The sequence below is a fragment of the Hyperolius riggenbachi genome, chromosome 3, assembly GCF_040937935.1.
Source record: "Hyperolius riggenbachi isolate aHypRig1 chromosome 3, aHypRig1.pri, whole genome shotgun sequence".
Lineage (NCBI taxonomy): Eukaryota > Metazoa > Chordata > Amphibia > Anura > Hyperoliidae > Hyperolius > Hyperolius riggenbachi.
Window position 1 is genome coordinate 268163887 of NC_090648.1, and position 19360 is coordinate 268183246.

The window sequence follows — 19360 nt, forward strand, 5'->3', positions numbered from 1 at the left end:
ACCATTGCTAGGTTCATGTAAATTTGTCTCCACCCGGCCGTTACCACACCTATATTCTGGTCCATGGCCCACCCATTTTTCGGTGCGGCACGATAAGCACGCCGCACAACGTGATCCTCATATTTTTGGCACGCTAGCTGCAGTGTGCTGAATTCTGCTGCCTACAGTATGTACAGTATACGCTGTTCTCTAGTGCCTGCACTGTGTGCTGATTTACCTCCAGTGTGTACAGTGTAAGGTGTTACTCTGTGCCTTTACTGATTGTAAACCAGCTATATTGTATGCTGATCCCTGCTACTTTCAGTATGTACAGTATTAGCTGTAAAGCCTGGTACACACATACAATTTTGATTAGCCAATTTTAGCTCTGTTCATAAAATTCATTGTCTGTTGGCCCACTTACTGCATGGGGGTGGTAAAATTGGGGGTCAGTGATTGACCAATCAAAATTGTATGTGCATATACATCTTTGATCTATGCCTATACTGATTGTAAATTATCCAAATAAAGGACAGGGGGCTCCATCCAATATTTCGATGGGCAGGCCCATTATCTGTAGCTTACACCGCTGCTAAGTTCATGTACATTTGGCCCCACCCATGACCACGCCCACTCGCCGCATGGCTACGCCCATTTTTTGCTGCGGCGCCACATATACCTCCCCGCCTGGTGCCCACAGATGCCCCCGATCTCCAAGGACCCTAGAAACGCCCCTGCTGTATAGGTACGGTAATTATTATGTTTCTTGTGCTATGGTGCATCATGAGCCAATAAACTGACAGAGATATGAGTCAACACACTGAGACCCCACCCAAGCCATGTAATGCTGTACATCCCTATTAACAGATTGGCTCATGTCCCCAGGTGTACTGTTTCCTGACTGGCTCAAGTCCACAGATGTACGGTTTCCTGATTGGCTCATGTCGCAAGATGTACAACCAGCAGAGGCTTATGAGACTAATTTTGTTGAGGGCCCTTTTAGGGTTATGGCATTTAGGTCAGGTCCCATTACATTTAACCCATTCGCGTTCCGTCGTTTTCACGTGAGAAATGTTCACCTCCCATTCATTAGCCTATAACTTTATCACTACTTATCACAATGAACTGATCTATATCTTGTTTTTTCCACCACCAATTAGGCTTTCTTTGAGGGGTACATTTTGCTAAGAGCCACTTTACTGTAAATGCATTTTAACAGGAAGAATAAGAAAAAATGGAAAAATTCATTATTTCTCAGTCTTCAGCCATTATAGTTTTAAAATAATACATGCCTCCATAATTAAAACTCACGTATTGTATTTGCCCATATGTCCCGGTTATTACACCATTAAAATTATGTCCCTATCACAATGTATGGTGACAATATTTTATTTGGAAATAAAGGTGCATTTTTTCCATTTTGCATCTATCACTATTTACAAGTTTAAAATAAAAAAAAATATAGAAATATTTCATCTTTACATTGATATTTAAAAAGTTTAGACCCTTAGGTAAATATTTACATGTTTTTTTTTTATTGTAATTTTTTTTTTTATAGTAAACATTTTATTTGGGTAGTTTTGGGAGGGTGGGAGGTAAACAATAGATTTATAATGTAAATGTGTGTTAATTTTTTTTTTTTTTTACTTTCAGTTGTAGTATTACTTTTTGGCCACAAGATGGCGGCCATGAGTTTGTTTACATGACGTCACTCTAAGCGTAACACACGCTTAGAGTGACGCATCGGGGAGGGAACAGCCAGAAAAAGCACAGCTTGCGAGAGAAGCTGTCGCTTTTTCAGCGGGGGAGAGGAATCAGTGATCGGGCACCATAGCCCGATACATTGATTCCGTGGCTACCGTATCCGCGGCCGGGAGTGCGCGTGCACGATCGGCCGCGGGAGCGCGCATGGTTCCTGGACGTAGTTTCTACGTCCAGGAAACAAGATAGGTTATAGGATACCCGAAGTGACATGATGAGATAGACATGGGTATGTACAGTGCCTAACACACAAAAAACTATGCTGTTTTCCTTTTTTTCTTTCTCTGCCTAAATGAGTTAAATATCAGGTATGTAAGTGGCTGACTCAGTCCAGACAGGAAGTGACTACAGCCTGACCCTCACTGATAATAAATTCCCCTTTTTATCTTTCTTGTTCTCAAGAGCCATTTTCTGCTAGGAAAGTGTTTTATAGTTGGAATTTCTTATCAGTGAGGCACGCATTCAGTGTAAAAAAGCCCTCAAGAAAGAGGAACATGGCAACACTATTGTCAGTTATTAAAAAAAAAGGTAATTCCTACTCAAAGATTTAATTCTAATTAAGATTTGAATTTAATAAATAAGCACTTCTGTATCACCTCCCATTTCAGAGTAGAGAAAACCAGGATATGTGATTGTAATTAATAATTTTACTGAGGTTATGTAAAAAAAAAGTTTTTATCTAGTTTTGAATAGTGTGTAAATGGGATGTAAAGGGGTCATGGGTTGCTATTTCTGTCGCTCTTGGAAAGACATCCCCATTTCCTGTCTGGACACAGGAGGGATTATAAAAGAGATTCTTACTCCATACCACACTATCCAAAACTGATAATCATTTTTCCTGGATAAAGGAATTGAACTACACAGATCGGTGCTGATGGACAAAAGCCCCACAGTACAGTCAAGGACTATGCCCACATGAAGTAAGGATTGTACCCTGGCATGTCTGCTATTGACGTAAAACATTACTATGTCTAATATGCCCATAATGTCTAAATATCAGAAACACTGCAATTCAATAGAGTAATTGGGTCATGTGCAGGATATGCAAATACTGCACAAATGAGGTCATTAATGCCATCAGAGACAACAACCCACTTGGCAAGTGTATCTGTTGTCAGCTTGCCAGTTTAGCTCTGTATGGTCAATGACCCAGTCCTACAGTACAAAAGAAATCTGATACTTTTTAAAATCGTAAAATGAGAAACGAATACAAGAAATCACAGATGCTAAATAGGAATTTTTACAGTAGGGTTTGAAGGTATAGTGAATTACGGTACTTAATGGATTGACTACAACGCTTGCAGGACGACGATAAGACAGTAGACTGACACCATAGACAGCATTATCTACCCTGACAACAGGAACAAATGAACGTTGTCCGAATGATATTGTACTGCGTGTCGCTGGCCTGCAGCTACTTTCATGCCAATGAATGTGGACATAATTAATGGATTCAAATCATGTTCAAAAAGCATAAGGTGAGAAGTAATTAGTCTTTAGGTTGAAAGATGATACCGCGCAATACATGTAAAATGTAACGAACAACACTGGTATGTGATCTTCCTGAAGGCATAGCCAGCAATAGATTGTACACGAAAACAATCTGTGGCCAGCCTTTCCCTATGCACAGCACATTCTGCTGTAAATACAATCACATATTATACCCAGGCCAATTTGTCAAACTGAAACGTGTAAAGTGACTTATCAGAGAAGTATTTAATATGACTGATGTGCATGTCAATAGCAAGAAAGAAGCAGGCGGGTGCCTTTGAGTTACCTTCTTACTCTACCTGATGATAGAAGGTGATTGGCAGAGAACTCGCTGTGACTCAGTGGGAGTTGCTGCAGTGAGTCGCTTCTGTGTGGATTGAATTACCCCCTCGGAGCAGTCATCTGGCTCAGCTATGTTTCAGCTTGCTGAGCAGCCAAAGGTCTAAAGACTTTCAAGTAAGAACCCCAAACTCAGCTATTGACACACTGATCATTTCATTGGAAGGTTTCCAAAGCTTCAGACATATATTAGCAAAGACACATATACCTGACACAACAAAATGTAACCTGGAGAACAGATATGGGCATGTTTGTTCAACCCTTCAAGAGACATGTAGTATATTCCATTACATACTTAAATGCTGGTTGGGTCACAATACATATATGTAATGTTCTACCTGCAGGGGTTCTTCTCGTGCTGGCATTACACTAGAGAGGTTTTTTTTAGGAATAACACTGACTGTTGTCAACTTTATTAAGCAATTCTGGAAAGTTTGCAAGTTTTGAAAACTATGTCATATAGTTTTTTTTTTATTTGTTTCAAAATGGAATAAAACTTTACAATTGAACTGCAATGGAGACTGGACATAGATTTTAATACAAAGCCTACATGCAGAGAGTTAGAATAACGCAATCCCATACAACGCAGTACTGTGAACAGCCCCATATACTTGTATGGGCAGTTAGTTGACATGCAGTATTATTCCACAACGTAACTGAGCACTGTGAACTAGTCCTAAGACTCTAATTTTTTTCGCCACTCCCCAGCATGGAGTAGATTATGAGTCCTTTCTTAGTGGCAGTGGGGCAGATTTATCAAAGTAATTACGACTGTTTTTTCTTACTAACCCCTACCTATTTCATCACAATAGGAGAGTAGTGATCTGCCTGTGTTCTAAGAGTACATTCGCTACTTACAAAATAAGGCAATGCTCATTTTGTATAATTTTTTGAAATGTTGTACTGGTAGAACATTGGAAAACCAGTGCAAAACTGTCAAAGAGAAATATGAAATAGGCAGGAAATAAGTGGCAAAAACAGACATAATTGCTTTGATAAATCTTTGCTTTGATAAATCTGCCCCCGTGAGCAGTATAAACTGTTCACTACAAAAATGCTGTCTAATAGGCCACAAATGCACAAATACAGTAAATAAATGCTACCCAACTTTGCTGTATATACTTGGTTATCCTCTCAGTTCTGCCTGGTGGGTGACAGAGGGTAAAGGGGAAACACCTACTTTTCTACTACTTGAGGGTACACTGTACATGTAGCCAATATGCTGCAGAGGACCCACAGTACTATATGAGCAGCCCTGGCTGTCCCTAATAGAACAGGACCTGGATTACAGACAACAATAAAGATTTGGAGCAAGATTCAATCTCTGCTCCTCCAAACTAAAACTGACAAGCACACAATATGAAATAAGTTAAGTGGAGCTCTAAAGAGAGATGTAATGCACACTACCATGTATACCTACATGTATTAACAAAAATATACTTTTGCATGCCACAGAGTGCTCCATGGGTAATTAACTTACACCAAGCAAAACCTAGGGCATGTGGTTGCTTGCTACATTGTAGTTAATTCTGATGTCTTGTAGGTCTCAAAATATACAATTTCATTGTGATTCTGGCTTGTCATGACAACATGAAAGCTTAAAGTCTAAACTCTGAGACAGACAGTAAAAATATAATTACTGGCACTGCATGAACAGATATTATACTTATCCCAGGCAGAAATATGTAGCCAACTAGACCTGTAGTCAGACTGAGGAAAAAGATTGCGTGCTTGTGTTCAATATAAGCTAAATCTAATTGCCAGGGATTGAGTAGAGTATTGTGTAATTAAAATATGGTACAAATCCATCTTGCATTACATGAACAGATCTATAATAACGTTGCTGCAGTCATTGCAAGCAATATAAAATCATTTTTTTTCTGCTGTCAAAGTGTTTATTGAATCAATGGAAAAAAGAACATCAAGACAATGAAATACAACTGATGTGCCACCTGTCTAGACAATAAACAATTTTCCTATCCTAAGATAGTAAATTGAGTTAGTTAAAGGTATTCCGATAAAATAATCATCAAAATTCTATACAAAGGAATTAGTAAAAGTGCAAAGAGGTCATGAGGAAGATTTTGAAACTAAATTCATAACTAAAACTGAATATTTGGAAGTGTTGTTTGTAAACTTAAATGAGTGCCCTAAAAGGAGGTGTGCCCATACGCAATTCACTTTTTCACCTGAGTTTTCTCCTAGGAGATCATTTTTCATTTTCTATTAAATTAACTTCTCAGCACTCTGCAACTGGAAAGGAATCAAACATTAGGTAAAAGAGTACTATCAAAACTATATTGAGTATTTTCTTGCTTGTTGGGGGGTTTAAAAGTCATTTTATTTACACGTTTAAAAATATCACCTAAGAGAAAACTCAGGAGAAAAAACAAATTTCTTATGGGCCATGGGCCCATATGCAATTCACTTTCTCACCTGAGTTTTCTCCTAGGAGATAATATTTCATCTTCAATTTAAAATAATTTTCCAGCACTTCTCTCTAAAAAAAGTACCAAAAAGTAGGTGAAAAAGTAATATCAAAATTATTTTGAGCATTGTCTTGCTTTCTGGTGGCTTAATCGGCATTTTATTGACAAGTTTAGAAATATCACCTAGGAGAAAACTCAGGTGAAAAATTGATTTGCATATGGGCCATGGTCTCTTGCAAGCAAGGGCAAAAATGACAGAGGTACTTAAACTTCCACACTTTATCCAAAACCAAAAATAATTATTTTGGCTGTAGAAACATACCTATGTGATGAAGCAGGCTGTTTTGGCTCAGGCTAGGTTCACAGTGGGACGTTACAGGCGCACGTTAGTGCAGCCTGTAACGCAGCCCCACCGCACAGTAATGAAGAATCAATGGGCTGTTCACAGTGCCCACGTTGCGTTACATTGTAACCCTCCACGTCAACAGAAAGTACTGCATGCAGTGTGTTATAGGCGGCTAAGCCGCGTTAGACTGTTTGCACATGCTCAGTCATGTTGGGGAGGAGGGGAGAGCGGCCGGGCACATGGCTAATTAATATTTACTGCACTTAGTGACGTGCAGTGTTTACTTCCTGGAGCGCCGCTCTGTGCGGCGATTGGCCGGGCGGGACCACGTGATGCCACATACGACCAAGAGTACGCATCACGGCATCACAGACGCCAGAGTGAGCTGCACAACGCGGCTCACTCTGACGTCCACATCAGAGAGCACCAGGCATTGCGTTAGGGGCACGTTATATGCCCTATAACGTCCCCTAAACGCAACGCCCCACTGTGAACCCAGCCTCAGGGTTTTAATTTGACACAGGTCTCCTTAGTGCTATGCTAATGTGCTAATGTTAAGGGTTAATAGCTAAAAAATAGCGATAGGGAAATAGCTGATACCAATGCCAAAGCCAGTGCTAAATTGATCTAGAATCAAAATGACAAGTACGCCCTCTCTGACCCCAATCATGGAAGTCTAACTTTTTGTCTCCTGAACTGCTACTCATAAGCCTTCTTAAAGAGTTAAACACGTAAATTTTCATTTTAAATGTAATCACTATAAACTACTACCTGAAAAGCCATATTTCTGGAGGTGCACTGCATCTCTGCAACAAGACCTTGCGATTTGCAGCAAACACATACCCCCAACTTCCAAGCCACCACCAGGGGCAATCAATGCCGTTTCTTTCAATGAGAGGTGGGATGTTCTAGTGGGTACTAGAATTCCAGCAGGAAGTATCCGCTCCCATAAGAGGTCACATACACTGAAATCCGTGCCCAAAATATACTTCAGTTTCTGATATTGAACATTTTTTGTGCTAACCCAACACACATGTAGATAATACTGTGCTGTTATATTCACTGGCGTAACAATAGGGCCTGCAGCCCCTGCTCCCCCGGGGCCCGCTCTGGGCCGTTTTGGGGGGGGGGGGGGGGCTGGAGGGGTCGCAGCATGAGGGGAAAGCCATGGCCACACTCGGCGGGGAGGGGAGAGAAGGGACGTCCCCCCCCCCCCTCCATCACCTCGGGGCTCTCCCCTCTGCGCTCCCCTCCAGCTTAAATTACTGTCTGTGCAGCGGCGGGCAGTGTCTGGGCAGCGGCAGCTACATACCTTCCTTGCACTCTAGCGTGCGTTCCTCTCTCTAGTCTCTGATGCCACTTCCTGTTTATACAGGAAGTCGCATCAGAGACTAGAGAGAGCAACGCACGCTGGAGCGCATGGAAGGTATGTAGCTGCCGCTGCCCAGACACTGCCCGCTGCTGCCCAGAGAGTAATTTAATCTGGAGGGGAGTGCAGAGGGGAGAGCCCCGAGGTGAGGGAGGGGGGAACGTCCCCCCTCCCCGCCGAGTGTGGCCATGGCTTTCCCCTCATGCTGCGACCCCTCCAGCCCCCCAAAATGGCCCGAGTGGGCCCCAGGGGGGGGGCACTCAGAATTTCTGCAGGGGAGCCCGGTGGGGCCTGGTTATATTACTGCACTACATTTTAGCAGCACAAAATAGAGAAATAAATATGAGATAAAGGAGGCTGAAGAAGTAGTGGAATGTCCTAATAACATCACACTTGCATTGGGAAGCCCACTGTCTGTGTAAGGGTCCTCAACACTGATTATATACTGTATCCAAAGGGCACCCATATAAGGTGATGACAATAAATTATCAAACTAAAGTTATAACAGTCGCAGCCGGCTTGTAGAGCAGGTGTGCTCCCTGTAAGGCCTGCAGTTAATGTACATACACCATCATTTACTGAGTCTGACATCACACAGAGCGTACAGAGGAAGAAGACATCACTTTACATATTAACATGACTTTGCATAGAAAAAGGAACTGTGCTAAGACTTATCTCTGTACAGTATATAATGGAAAGAAAAAAATATTCATGTCTTTATATGGCATTAATTTATGTTTGTTCTTGTTGCTGCATAAAAGTACATCTGTTCCTGGTGTAGGTATTGTGACAAAGCTATTACTAGGCTTAATATTAGCACCAGTATAAGGGCTGGCTCACACTGTGTTTGGCACTGTTCCCTGTCAGTCATGTTTTCAGCCCCGAGGGGAATATAGAACCTCAAACGCAGCTGATACTAGAAGCCACATGCATTGCCTCCAAAAATTTGATAAACCGCAGAATTTGTACAATAAATGACAACTGACCGTAAACATATTGAGATGAACGCTGCCATTCACCTCAATGCAGGACTCAGTGGATTCCGGCGGTACACGACATGCATGGTCATTGGCAGTCACCCGTGTGATCAAAACACATGTATACTAATGATTGAGAATCAGAGTAAATATATGGAAAACACTACGACCAGAGACCAGTCGTCAACAGGTGTCTGTAAGCAATTATGTAACTATTTTAGGGGATGTTCTCAGTCCTTGCTATCCCTAAAAATCACCTCAGAAAGTGGTGATGCAAGCTTGCAGACACCTGTCAGCTGTAGATTCTTAAATACAAGTATACTGTATTATGTCTTAGGCGATGTAAGGACCCTAATATAGTGCATACAGAGAACATACCTATTAGCTGTGCAGAGGGTTGATAGACTCTGGGGCTGATTAGCTAACTGAGCATCCCAAGTTTTGTATCCTGTTTGCACTCTCCACTTCCTCTCTCCCCTATTATACAGCATGTCCATAGGTGATGGTGCATAAATGTTGTCTTTTCAGCCCATTCACATTTTAGGGTACTATAGCACTATACAGGGGCGTAGCTAGGGGGGGTCGGGGTAGGACACGTGCCCCCGGGCGCTAGGCCCCCAAGGGCGCCCAGCTGAGCTGCAGGGGTTTTTTTTTTTGGGAGGGGAGAAGCGCAGAGAAGAGGGAGAGCTGTGAGCAGCGGTGGAGAAGGGGGGCCATCTCCCCCCCCTTCCCTCACCTTAGTGCTCTCCCTCCCTCACTCTCCCCTCCACAACTAATGTCCGGGTGGCTGGTGCAGCGGGCGGGACTTACCTCCGTCTCGCTCCACCGCCGGAAGTTCGGGTCCTGCAGCCACTGCTCTGGTCTGGACCAGACCAGAGTAGCGGCAAATCCAGCCCGCATTGCGACGAGACGCAGGTAAGTTCCGTCTGCCGCTGCCAGCCACCCGGACATTAGTTGTGGAGGGGACAGCGAGGGAGGGAGAGCCCCCTAAGGTGAGGGAAGGGGGGGAGACGTCCGCCCTTCCCCACTGTCCCCATAGCTCTCCCTCCACTGCGCTTCTCCCCTCCTGCTGGGTGGACACCTGGCTACCTAATCTGGGGACATATACCCCTGCCTACATATACTGGGACATATACACCTTCCTACATATACTGGCCACATATACCCCTGACTACATATACTGGGCACATATACACCTGCCTACATATACTGGGACATATACCCACTGACTACATATACTGGGCACATATACACCTGTCTACATATACTGGGACATATACCCCTGCCTACATATACTGGGACACATACCCCTGCCTACATATACTGGGACATATACCCCTGCCTACATATACTGGGACATATACACATGCCTACATATACTGGGACATATATCCCTGCCTACATATACTGGGACATATACCTCTGCCTACATATACTGGGACATATACCCCTGCCTACATATACTGGGCACATATACACCTGGCTACATATACTGGGCACATATACCCCTGGCTACATATGCTGGGCATATATACCCCTGGCTACATATACTGGGCATATATACCCCTGGCTATATATACTGGGCACATATACCCCTGGCTATATATACTGGGCACATATACCCCTGACTATATATACTGGGCACATATTATACCCCTGGCTACATATACTGGGCACATATAACCCTGACTACACATACTGGGCACATATACCCCTGGCTACATATACTGGGCACATATACACCTGGCTACATATACTGGGCACATATACCCCTGGCTACCTGTTCTGTGGACATCTCTACCCCTGGCTACCTGTTCTGGGGACATCTATACCGCTGGCCACCTATTCTGGGGACATCTATACTGCTGGCCACCTATTCTGGGGACACCTATAGACCTGGGGCTACCTATTTTTGGGGAACCACTGCTGTCGGATTGAGAGTATTTTGGGGAACTGCTGCCAGGTGAGAGGTGTCTACCATATTAAGGGGGCATTCTGCCTATTTATGTGAAATGCTGTCTATTTATGTACCCCATGACTGCTGAATTTGTCTTGTTGGGGGCCTCAATGTTACTGAATTTGACTTGGGGGCCTCATGATTTGTTGGGGGCATCAAGATCACTGAATTTGTCTTGTTGGGGGCCTAATGATTGTTGAATTTGTCTTGTTGGGGGCCTCATGATTGCTAAATTAGTCTTGTAGGGGGCCTCAAGATTGCTAAGTTGGTCATGTTGGGGGCCTCATGATTGCTGAATTTGTCTTGATGGGGGGGGGGGGCTCATGATTGCTGAATTTGTCTTGAAACATGCTGGAAGGTACATACTGAGGGAGGGTGGGTGAGCGTGAACCTGCTAACTTCCTGTACATTTGGCTCCACCCATAACCACACCCACATTTCATGTGGCCACGCCCCCTTTTTGGCGCTGCATGCGCCACAGCCTTCACCTTAGGGGGCGCATTAATAGTATTTGTCCCCGGGCGCTGAAAGCCCTAGCTACGCCTCTGGCACTATAGTAGCTATTCTGAGAGGGGATTTTGTTGACGACTGGTCTCCGGTCCTAGTGTTTTGCAGTCGACCATGCGAACCCGCCCTTAACTGTGTCCAGATAGTTGAAGTCTATATTTTTATGTACCCATGTTTGTTTCTTACTCTGTACAGTGCTGAAGAAGATTATGGCACTAGAGAAATAATGAATAATAATAAATACCACCACTAATGAGTCTATACGAGATACAACAGGTTAGGTGGAGAATCAGACAGCTTAGGTAATCTAACTTGATTGGGTTGGGTTCTGCGGACCCTAAACTTGTAAGTTTAGCGTTTATGCAAACTATTGAATTATTCACTATGGCACTTCATGCATATGGTAGAGAGTTTTGTGCATGCTACTGAAAGGGGCACTACAGCGAAAAACTGTCAAATTTAAAATATGTGCAAACTTATACAAATAAGAAGTACATTTTTTCGAGCGTAAAATGAGCCATAAATTACTTTCCTCCTATGTTGCTGTCACTTACAGTAGGTAGTAGAAATCTGACAGAAGTGACAGATTTTGGACTAGTCCATTTCTTCATAGGGGATTTTCATCATGGCTCTTATTCTTTATAAAGATATTCCCTAAAAAGGATTTAAACAACGATGCTGGCCAGCTTCCCCATTCGCTACACAGTTTTTTGGCAGTTGGACAGAGCAACTGCCATTCACCAAGTGCTTTTGAAAATAAATATATCCCTGAGAATCCCCTATAAAGAGATGGACTAGTCCAAAACCTTTTGCACTTTTGGAGTTACTAATAAATGTTACTTTAGACTGTAAGTAACCTGTCCATTGTCCGGCCATTTTTTTCAGAAGGGAGGTGAGTCCACCCACTTCCCCCTTTTTAACAATTTTAACTAATTTTATTCTGCTTGGCGCCTCTGTTATCATATTTCAATATCATCTAGTCCACCCTTGGTGGAGGGGTGTATCCCCATTTTCTCCTATCTACAGAGAGCGACTTTTTAACCTGAGCGGGGTCAGGTTACAATTCTCCCCGCCGGCCTTTCCAGTGGTTGCCTTTGTGGCGACCCACCCTTGTGAGTATAATCATCTCATTTATTCACAACAGACCTCTCCATATTAACATACTGCACCATATTGGGCTCTCGGTTTCTCCCCCATTTTCAAGCTAGTCCAAAACCTGTCACTTCTGTCAGATTTCTACTACCTACTGTAAGTGACAGCAACCTAGGAGAAAAGTAATTTTACTCTGGAAAAAAATGTATTTCTTATTTGTATATGTTTGCACATATTTTTCATTTTACAGTTTTTCGCTGTAGTGCCCCTTGAAGTGGAGAACTACAGCTTCCAGCCATTCCTGAGGGATTGTGGTACCCAGTGTGCTCTTTAGACTTATGTGACTTAGGCCATTGTTGTGCTGCCGCCTAAAAGGTGGAGGGCTATCACTGTGAGAGCTTAATACTAGGGTTCCACGGAAAACTAGGGTGCCACGTAAACAGCATAGCATTTTTCACTTCATTCATTTTCCATAATTATGCAATGTAAGTACAAATAAAAAATGCATTCTACATTAAAATGCTTACAATGTGCATAAGGTGGCTGCTTTTAGGCATACTGGTGGGCAATGTTACAATTTAGCCTTTTTGAGATGTTGACATGATGACTCCAGCATGCTACCTGTTCATCATCACAGCAACAATGGAAATGTGACTGCTACATCACATGACATGAGAGTACAGCATTGTCAGAAGTCACATAAAATAAAACAGTATTGTCCCCATACTGTTTCAGTGTAGGAGAGGTTTATGTTCCCTGTGATATTAGCATTTCTATAGACAGCAATGAGCTCATGCATTGCCATTATGGTATCAGGAAGTCAGGGGAGAGAGTCTGCACAGGTGGCCTTTGTAGTGCATATTTCTGACCCCTACAATAGCTCAGTGGGCACTCAAGAAGGAAAGTGAATTAAGCATGTGCTGACTCCCTGGACTGAGGTCAATGAATAACTTGCAGTGGGTCACTTTATTGTCCACTTTACTGCATGAATGCTTTTATTTCTATTTCAGAAAATTCTTCCATACTAAATGCAAAATAGCCATACTTTGCTGACTATGGGCTATAAGATGATGACTGGTGTTCATACAGAAACTCAGTCTATAACTGATGATGTTTATATGTTCCCTGTGAAAGTCAATGTTTGAGCTAAGTTTGTGGAGCAGAACCCTTTGAACACAGATTAATGTCCTGAATGAGACACCCCCTGAGCTTAGCAGGATTCTGTTCTTTTGTAAACGCCTTGTGCTACTGTGTACGGCCCACTGCTAAAGAATTATCATTACAAAAGGCGCATTTCTAAAGGTAAGAAGTATGTGGTGGCGACCAATCTCTGTTATATATATATGTCTCTCTCTCTCTCTCTCTCTCTCTCTCTCTCTCTCTCTCTCTCTCTCTCTCTCTCTCTCTCTATATATATATATATATATATATATATATATGATCTTACTTTGCTGAAATTACCATTTATGATCATATCAGTTGAAAACCTAGAGTGTAGACATGTGTCCCCTATAACCTTCAGTCAGCTCAATAATTATATATGATGAAGAAAATCACCTAAGTGCTATAGTGTTGACAATTACATCTCCCAGTAGGATACCAAAACAGTGCTATGGTGCTTGCTATATATATATAGGGTCAAAGAAGCAGGCAGAGTGTTTATTATGTTATCCTTAAAAAAGGCAGACAGCCATTACTTCTAGTACTAGTATGGGGAAAGTGTATTGTTTTTAATGTTTTTATCTTTTATTAGATACTTCTTCAACTTGTCAATCACCGTACTTCAAATTGATTTTTTTGCAATTGAGAAACATGACTGTGTGATGCCGGGTCCTGCAGCCCCTCCCCTGACCCCACCCACACATAACTGGTCCTGTAGCATTTTCCCTGACCCAACCCACACATAGCTAGTGTTGCAGCCCCTTCCCTGACGTCTCCCACACAAAACCAGTCATGCAGCCCCTCCCCTGACCCCACTCAAACATAACTGGTCCTGCAACCCCTCCTCTGGCCCACCCACACATAAGTGGTTCTGTAGCACATCCCCTAACCCCAATCACATATAAGCGGTCCTGCAGCCCCTCCCCTAATCTCACTCACACATAAGCTTTTTGGGCCTTTTACAAGTTAAGGAAATTCATGACTCTACAGTTGAAAGGGATAATTTTACCAAGGTATACGTCTAGCACTGTCACTGCAATATTAGACTAAAACCTCACTTACAGTAAAACTAAATTAGTTATAATGTAGCCAATTGTGTGTTTTTCCACCTACAATAAACTCAAAAATACTAAAAAAGTCATCAAAAATCTGCAATACATCTTAGGTGACAAAAAATGCTATCAGCCTTGCTATGCTGTCCCTGCAGGCGATCTCATGTTAAGCACCTGTCAGAGTGAAGCCCGCCAGTGAAACCCACTCTACTCCAGCTGATTAGAAATGCACAGAATAATTAGGAAAACTTCACTTTCAAAGGGCATTGTGGTCTAGTTTGAAGTCACGGTACAAAGAGCTGTAATGAGGGGCTGCACTGAACCCACCAGGGACTGCTGTCACTGACCTGGAGGAGAATACAACAAGAAAAAAATGTCAATTAAACACTAGGGACTGAACATTCCAGAAACACTAGCGGCCCCTTTCCATATGTACAGGAGAAACTTTATCCACAGCCAACTTCTAGTTAATACAGCGGTGAAACCTGAGCGGCCTATTTACGAGTCCCGGCACACCTTTTGTTCACCTTTCCTACATCATCCCAGACCTTAGCTTTCGGCTCATTGTTTAGTTTGAAATCAAATGCACAGCCCCCATGAGCCTCACCTACAGTGTGTCATGAAGACATATTTTCTAACCCTTTCTTGCTGCCTGCAGGTGGAACAAGGGCTTGTGTTCCACCGCCAATCACTTAAAAACAGTGTTTACTTATAAAAACGTACAACAACTAACACATCCTGTACAGCCACTGCAGCTGTAATTGCTTACACTGTCACATATCCAGTGACATTCTCTGACAGCCAGCTTCAGTATACACTGTCATACCTACACACTGTGTATGATACACAGCATTATTAACATCAGTTCCTTGCCCAAGCTAGAAAGCCATGGTTTTAGAAAGCATATCATTTATAAGGGGCACCCGGCAAAATGGAAGCAAGGTGTTACCAATCCACTAGTGAAGTAAAAGTTATACATATTGAGCTTGGCTAATTTCTCATCACCTGCATTAGGTTGGGCAAAGCATTGTAACGCACTCATCACTACATTCAAATGAAACTGAAATGAACGTCAAATGCAGCAAAATAGGACAGGAGCAGATTGGAAGAACAAAACGCAAGCCAAATGCAATTCTGGACACATTATAAATACACAGTGGGTTAACACTGCTCATTCAAATTTTAAACCCTGTGTTTAAGTACTTTCAAAGTGGTTTAGAAAGAGCTCAAACACAAAATAAAAATGCATGTACACAAGCTCAAAATTATATCAGAAGGGTGGCAGAGCCCAGGTAACATCATTGTCCTTTTTACCGCAGGCCAGAGAAAATTAAGTCACACATAGTGCTGCTCAACCCTTTTGGGAGGCACTCTCCACCTACCTTGTTGTAGTACTGCACTTGTACAGAATGCCATTGTCCGTCACTTACTCCTCCTTCAATATATGGGCTGACCTTAGTAGTGCTTTCCCCTGTAACCAATGAGATAACTATGTTAGTGTTGTGTATGTACTAAGTAGGCATAAACAAAGCTTACACAAACAAAGTTATAACACTCATCATACAGCTATTATTATTATTGATTTATATAATACCATCATCTTCCGTGGAGCTGTACAAAGACACAAGCATGGGTACATAATGCAGACACTACTACATAATATCGTTTATTATATGTGGTTCTTGGTAGTTTCTGGTAACTCCTGAGAATCTAAAATATTGAGACAGACCAGAAATCCAATGGAGCAGTATTGCTAGGTATGGGGTGCTATGGTAAAGTAAAAATATTTATATTGCAAAAACTTGCAACCACCATCAGAGCCTGATGCAACTGTCTCTGCTCAGTATCCAGGTCTGCTGTGCAGAAGCTAGCTGGTCGCTCTCCTTGAAATTTTTTAGGGAAAGTTGCTAAAAACCTATAACCTCCAGTATGAGAGGCACTCACGCTGACATTGCCTGCACACTGAATTGACCTGAAGAAGTGGGCGAGTACCTGTGAAACGCGTTTTCTTTTAAAGTGCTTGAATAAATACTTTTTCTAATAATATTGGATTTTTCTTCAGGATAGGTAAGACCTACACTGCTTCTCTTTTTTCGACTGTTTTAATGTAAGAGTTTATAGATACCGGCTACCTCCATTAATGTGTACATAATATAGCGTTGGTAGACCAACACAGTGTGTCTAAAAAAATGACATAAAATGCAATGCAAATTATATGAAACAATGAGACAAACTTTCTCTTGCAAGCTTTCAATCCAAAATAATGAGGTGGAAACAATGGGTTAAATAATGGGTAAGCTATATATCAAGAGAATTAACCTGAAGGTTCAATTAGCAGAAAATGATGTGAATATTATTGTCTGTATTATTATTATGCACACCTGCACCATGTTGGTTTGTTGCAGCACCACAGAATATGTTGGCTCTTTATAAGTCAATAATAATAATAACTGAGCTTGATGTTATCAAGAAACTTCTAAATGTTGATTCTGCTTTAGTAATTTACATCTACTAATTGTTCTGACATGTAGTTTTCTCTCAAGTTTATCCCCGACTATAAATGTTCTGAGTCTGAATTGCTCAGAATAGCACTTGGTCTACTTTGAATAAGACTGCTGCTGTATCATAGCTTCATAGGCATTCCTCCTAGTAGTACATCTCCTCTGGAGGGGAGGGGCGGCGTATTACCAGAGAAAACAATTACCACACAGACCAGATAATTCCTTCAGGGGCGTCCTTAGGCTGTACCAAGTTAATAAATGTCAGTTAGCATGCTTTACCATACTAGTTTCATCAAGTTTTATATCTGTATATCACAGAAACAAAATACGGTAGGCATTAATACATATGCGTTAAGCAGAAAAGTACACGGTATACAAATGTAAATTGTGACTCCCTGCTTCAGCTCACACCAATGTATCTGAAAACACTGCACATCTTCCAGTTATTGAACTGCCAGGACAGTGTCTTTACTTGTCCTATGCCATTACCGCTGTACATGTTCATATTATGCACTACTGCTCCTAGGATGTCACCTGCAGTTATGCAGGAGTAGTAACTGGCTTCTGAACATGCAATCCTGCTGGCAGGTAGTTGGACCAAATTACCAACAGGGCAAAATAATAATACCACTGGTCCACAGCGATAGCAGGAAGGACCAGTGCAGAATGAATAAATGATGAAACATGACCCTTTGCTTAGGAAATTCTTTGTGATATACGAGAGTGGGGTGTGATGGGTGTGTCTGGAGGTGTGGCTGGGGCATATCTTAAAGATGTCCCTCTTTTTTTTCCTCAAAAAGTTGGGAGATATGCTTCATATGCTTTATATGCTTGAACTGTAAATGTGTTCAAGATGAAATGAAGAAGGGAAATGTAATTTATTAATTTTATTATTGTGTATTTATATACTGCTGACATCTTCCACAGGGCTTTACGTGGTGCAGTCACGTAACGTTCCTTAAAGAGAACCTGTACTAAATAAAAATATTTAAAATAAACACATGAGGTAACTTCAAATGAACATTACATAGTTACCTTGCCATCAGTTCCTCTCAGAAGCTCACCATTTTCTTCTGACAATAATCCCTTCCAGTTCTGACAATATTTTGTCAGATCTGAAATATATCAGTTGCTCTCAGTAAAATATCAGTTGCTGTCAGTTATAGCTGAGAGGAAAACTGATGCACCAGGTAATGTCCATGTTTCCCTATGGCTCAAGTGGGCGATGTTACAGTTTAACTGTGTGCTGACCAGAAAGCTGTAATGGAGTAAGGGCCATTTTCAAAATGGAGGACGGAAAATTCCCTTGATCACAGTGAACAAACAGGACGCAGGAGAGGAGAAAGACACTGAGGAGTAGACTACACAGGAGGTAAGTATGACTTGTGTATGCCTATTTTGACTTTTAATTTTCAGTTCAGGTTTTCTTTAACCTCCTTGCCGGTTATCCCGAGCTCAGCTCGGGGTAACCTGCGCAGGAGGATATCTCAGGCCCCGCTGGGCCGATTTGCATAATTTTTTTTTTGTTACAAGCAGCTAGCACTTTGCTAGCTGCTTGTAACTTCCGATCGCCGCCGCTCGCCGCCGATCCGCCGCAATCCGCCGCGCCGAGTCGCTCCCCCCCGCCCCAGAGCCCTGCGCTGCCTGGCCAATCAGTGCCAGGCAGCGTTGAAGGGCGGATCGGGATTCCCTATGACGTCCCGACGTCCATGACGTCGGTGACGTCATCCCGCCCCGTCGCCATGGCGACCGGGGAAGCCCTGCAGGAAATCCCGTTCTCAACGGGACTCCCTGCATACTCTGATCGCCGAAGGCGATCGGAGTGGGTGGGGGGATGCCGCCGCTTAGCGGCTATCATGTAGCGAGCCCTTGGCTCGCTACATGATTTAAAAAAAAAAAAAATTAAAAAAATGTGCGCCGCTGCCTCCTTGCCGGATTTTTTAGACCGGCAAGGAGGTTAAGGAGCTCACATTCTAATCCATACCACAGCCATTTTATTATTATTATTATTTAGTATTTATATAGCGCCGACATATTACGCAGCGCTGTACAGAGTGTATATATATATATATATATATATATATAAATATCTTGTCACTAACTGTCCCTCAAAGGAGCTCACAATCTAATCCCTACCATTGCCATATGTCTATATTATGTAGTGTAAGTACTGTAGTCTAGGGCCAATTTTTAGGGGGAGCCAATTAACTTATCCATATGTTTTTGGAAATGTGGGAGGAAACCGGAGTGCCAGGAGGAAACCCACGCAGACACGGAGAGAACATACAAACTCTTTGCAGATAGTGCCCTGGCTGGGACTCGAACCAGGGACCCAGCGCTGCAAGGCGAGAGAGCTAACCACTACGCCACCGTGCTGCCCACATAGTTTAATGTCCTTA

At 42.5% G+C, this 19360-nt stretch overlaps 1 protein-coding gene across 4 annotated transcripts in view; it reads right to left on the bottom strand.

Annotated features, from left to right (window-relative positions):
* CELSR1 (cadherin EGF LAG seven-pass G-type receptor 1) overlaps positions 1-19360 on the bottom strand; it is a 285212-nt gene that overhangs the window by 90192 nt on the left and 175660 nt on the right. For all 4 annotated transcript variants that reach the window (XM_068276317.1, XM_068276316.1, XM_068276314.1 and 1 more), the window contains exon 5: positions 15843-15931. In XM_068276317.1, the coding sequence (XP_068132418.1) occupies positions 15843-15931 (89 nt within the window). The remainder of the gene's footprint in view (positions 1-15842; positions 15932-19360) is intronic.